The sequence below is a fragment of the Eurypyga helias genome, unplaced genomic scaffold, assembly GCF_000690775.1.
Source record: "Eurypyga helias isolate BGI_N326 unplaced genomic scaffold, ASM69077v1 scaffold4162, whole genome shotgun sequence".
Taxonomy (NCBI): domain Eukaryota; kingdom Metazoa; phylum Chordata; class Aves; order Eurypygiformes; family Eurypygidae; genus Eurypyga; species Eurypyga helias.
In genome coordinates, this window is record NW_010237694.1 from 56,405 (window position 1) to 60,497 (window position 4,093).

At 37.3% G+C, this 4,093-nt stretch overlaps 1 protein-coding gene across 2 annotated transcripts in view; it reads right to left on the bottom strand.

The window, feature by feature from the left end:
• Positions 1-877: 877 nt before the first annotated feature.
• Positions 878-4,093, bottom strand: part of CXADR (coxsackie virus and adenovirus receptor) — a 10,309-nt gene continuing 7,093 nt past the window's right edge. For both annotated transcript variants that reach the window (XM_010147540.1, XM_010147541.1), the window contains 4 exons: positions 3,580-3,735; positions 2,171-2,293; positions 1,703-1,841; positions 878-1,360 (listed from right to left, as the gene is read on the bottom strand). In XM_010147540.1, the coding sequence (XP_010145842.1) occupies positions 1,093-1,360; positions 1,703-1,841; positions 2,171-2,293; positions 3,580-3,735 (686 nt within the window). In that variant the 3' untranslated portion in view covers positions 878-1,092. The remainder of the gene's footprint in view (positions 1,361-1,702; positions 1,842-2,170; positions 2,294-3,579; positions 3,736-4,093) is intronic.

Below are 4,093 nucleotides of genomic sequence, written 5' to 3' on the forward strand. Positions count from 1 at the left end.
TGTCTGCTAATAAGAATATTTAGGGCTGTTGAAGAGGCAAGGAGAAATGAGCTTTAAAGTCCTTGCAGATTCATGGAGAAAGACACAAGCATCTTAAGTAAAAAGCTAACTACTGCTTACACCTATATGGGAAAAATGTTTCCAAAGTGACGGTAGAGCAAGAGGACAGATATCAAATACCAGTTACCTAACAGCTTTCATTAAAATCCCATGGAGCTTCTAGGTAATCAGTTTGGGAAAAAAGTAAGAGCACTGCCTTAGAATCTGAACAGGCTCTGGAAAATGCAAGGTACAATTAAGACGTGTATACAGATACATATTCATTCTCACTGCAACAGCAACAGTTGACCTATAGAGTTTAAAGCTTAGTTACCACTACCAACAACCTCAAAGGACCTCTTGCATCAGAGAACATAAGTACTAAGTTATCTGGCAGGAGTAGAAACAGTTATTACAGAAAAATTCATGTTTCAAAGAGCTTGCAAGGTCTCCTGTCACATTTCCATTAACTGAAATTTTAAATTCAGAATAGACTCATTAAATTAACTGAACCAATCAAATAACTGGTAGCCCCTGAAATAAGAGCTCAGGAAGTGCTCTGAACAAACATTACCAGGCTCAAGAACTGCGTAAGTACAGAATTCAAAGTCATCCTCATTATTTCAAGCCTCCTGCAATTTCATCATGACAATGGGCAAGTTAAAGTATTTGTTATTCCAAACCTGAGGATAATGTTTCAGGAACTCTGAGAAAGTTCACGGTCTACATATGAAATGCTTTTGTTACTTCTCACTTGTCTCTCGCTGTTACATATTCAGAACTGCACGTTAGCTGACAGTGTCTCTTCAGCAACCTACCAGAGGTCCAGATACCTTCAGTGTCCGATATTTATTCAGGAAGTTCAATGCTTTTAGCAAGTAGTCATACACTAAAAACTTTAATTTTAAAAATGAGAATTGGTGGCTTTTCAAATTAACTTGTTCGTTTTCTTCAAGGAAAATTGCATGCCATTGTTTAAATGAGGGATGAACACAGTAGTTTTCTCTAGTACTTACAATGAACACTTAAAAACAGCACTAAATTAATAATATTTTATACTATGGACCCATCTTTGCTTTGTGCTGGAATCATCACAGGAACAGCTCCCATTCTACTTAAATTAGGTGCAGCTACCTTTGAAGGTGCAAAGGCTGGGGTTTGACCAGGAGTACGTTCAAAGTCTTCACTTGGGACTTGGCTATACGGAGTTTTGGTGTATCCTTCCATATTTGAGGGAGACATCGAACCCAGAGAAGAACGATTGCTGCCTATGTAGCTGCGGGCCGTTGAACTGCGACTTTTCGGAGGTGGAACATCCTCTCTGAAACAAAAACAGTTGCAGAACAAGAATTCAGTCACTATTACTACGTGACAGCTTACAAAACAAATTTTCTGTTTGTTTCTTTCTATTCTGACACAGTAGCCAATAGGCTCATATATTGCTTTAAGTTAAAAAAAAAAATTAAGTATTAATTGATGAAATCTTTACTGAAGTTAGACATAGCTACCTACGCCATATCCAAACCAAAGTTCTCTGACAAGCTGTTCGTATGTTAATAAACTTTCCTGATTAAGACAGACTTCTCAAATGCTGCTACTTGCAGAAATACACATTTTAAAGTTAATCTTCAAATAATACTGCTCAGAAATTAGATGTCATTACCGGATATCATGATGTACTTCTTTCTCATACTTCTTCTCTCTATGTTTCTTGCAACAGCAGAAGACAAGAAAAGCCAGTACAGAAAGACCCAGCAGAGTTCCTATAATAGCTCCAGCAATTACACCAGCTGTATTTATAGCTAGAAGAGATAAATAACAATACTGTTTGTTAAGAGTCAAATTTATACGACCAGTTTCTTTTCTCTCAACATTAAAAGCGCTGTGTCCTCATGATCCAGGTTAATAGTGTATCACTGAAGCAGAGAAGGTATGCTTCAGTCACATGCACTTAGAACAACAGTAAGAGTTACAGCTTTCTGCATAAAAAGCAACATTTTGGGAAGTAAAGACTTGAAATGGCAACCATCAGTTACCCAACCGGGTTGGCTTTAGCATTTTAGGAGTTTAGAGAGGCAACATTCTATTTTAATACACAAAACACTGTGACCATTACAAATCAAACACTTACGAGGGGTGACATTCAGCTCAACAGAACATTCATCTGTGCCAACTCTGTTTGAGGCAACGCAACTGTATATACCAGAATAGTCTTGAGAGGCATTTTTCAAGAGAAGTTCCCCTGTATTTTTATCTACAAACAAAAGGTAAAAAAGTTTACCATTACCCAAAGTTTAATTTCATATTGAATACTACAGAATTATTAACCCAGCCCTTAGATGAAGTCTTAACAGAGAAAGAAGGGGAATAACAACAGAAACTTAAGGTCTTGAATGGTACAGAGAAGGACATTAGTGATCAACTGTTCACTCTCAAAACAAGAAATAAAGGGATATCAAACAGCACTATCAGGAGGCAAGTTCAAAATGAAGAACAACAAGATTTTTCATATGTAGCTGATTTTGAGAGATGTGTGTTGTAAGATATTAGATATTCTAATAGACTACAGCAGTTTAAAGGAATCTGAAGAAGTTCACAGAAGTTATTTTTTGCTTGTTTTAAACCAATTACACTGAAGCCAAGTCAGATTTTCCTGAGGCATAAATTACAGGAGGACAGGAAACCCCTATGAGGAAGAACCACACAGCTTATTCTCTCTCCCCCCTGGACATCCACTTTGTCCTTTACATTTTACATAACCTGAGTTAAAATGTCTATTTGTAGGCAGGTTCTTAAACTGCTTCATCTCCAAGGAAACCCCACCATCTTAAGGTTTAAGGCTTTCATAACTACAGAGATCAGAAAGAGCTGATACTGAGCAATACTCTTCAAAAAAAATATTCCAGAACAACTTTCCCAAAGACAAAACTCACAAATTAACCTTCTACAATGAAGTTCTCACAATCAAAATCCAATACCACCACTACAATAATTTGGAATCCCTCTGTCAAAATTCAGAGCATAACTCTTTCCTGTATGTCAGCTCTTGTAAGCAGAGGGTATGCCTTCCCTTCTCTGTTACTCATGACTACTTTTCTTCTAAAGACGTGTACCCATTTTTAAGCAAGAAGTTCTGCCATTTAATCAGGAAGTGAAGACCTCAGTTCAATCTCTATTAAGATTAAAGCTTTTTACCTCCACCTCCCTGAAGGCAGCTCTCACCACTGGTCTAGACACTTCCTTACTGTCTACCTCAGCACAAAAGCAGCCAAGATCAGCAAGCAAGAGAACTCAACACTCAGGCATGTGTGAGCATGATTTTGCAGCCTAATGGTAAGAACCTCATTTTAAAGCTTGAAACATTTTTTTATTCATACTGGGAAATATAATCCAACTTTTTTCAAAATCAGTTTTATTATCCAGTGAGAGGGCAGAAGTGACACTCATCTTGACTACTCTATACTGAGATGCTCACAAGTCAAGATAAGCAAAAAATACAAATGCAAGTATTTCAGAATAATAAATAAAGTTTGACAGTACTCGGCATAGAAGTGGCAGGAAGTTCCTGTGTGCCAGATACTCTCTTCCAGTCGTAAAACAAAAGTGGGGATCCTTCTTGTGATGCACATTTCAAGGTAACATCTTTTCCGATCTCCTGTGATCCTTCAATGGAACACTTAGTTCTTGCTGGCTTCACTAATAAACAAAGTATTATTGAATTAATAACACTCAATCAAAATGCTTGCTAGTTGTGTTCTAGTAGGTCAGTCCATTTTGCTAAAGACAAAGTTTGTGCAACAAACCATTTCTATGCACAGAAAGATGTTTTATGAAATATTAGGCAGGTGTAGAATTAAATGCTCATTATTCTGAATATTATTCCCTTTATCCCCCAAACACAATGATGTCCACCCCTCCCAAAGACTCAATAACAGATGCATCATCACAGCTTCATTATGATGCTTTGTCCAACAAAAGTTTTCGTTTTAGACATCAAAGATGGAACACACAACAATGCCACTGGGGGGGGGGGGGGGATAAAGGAAAGAATTAT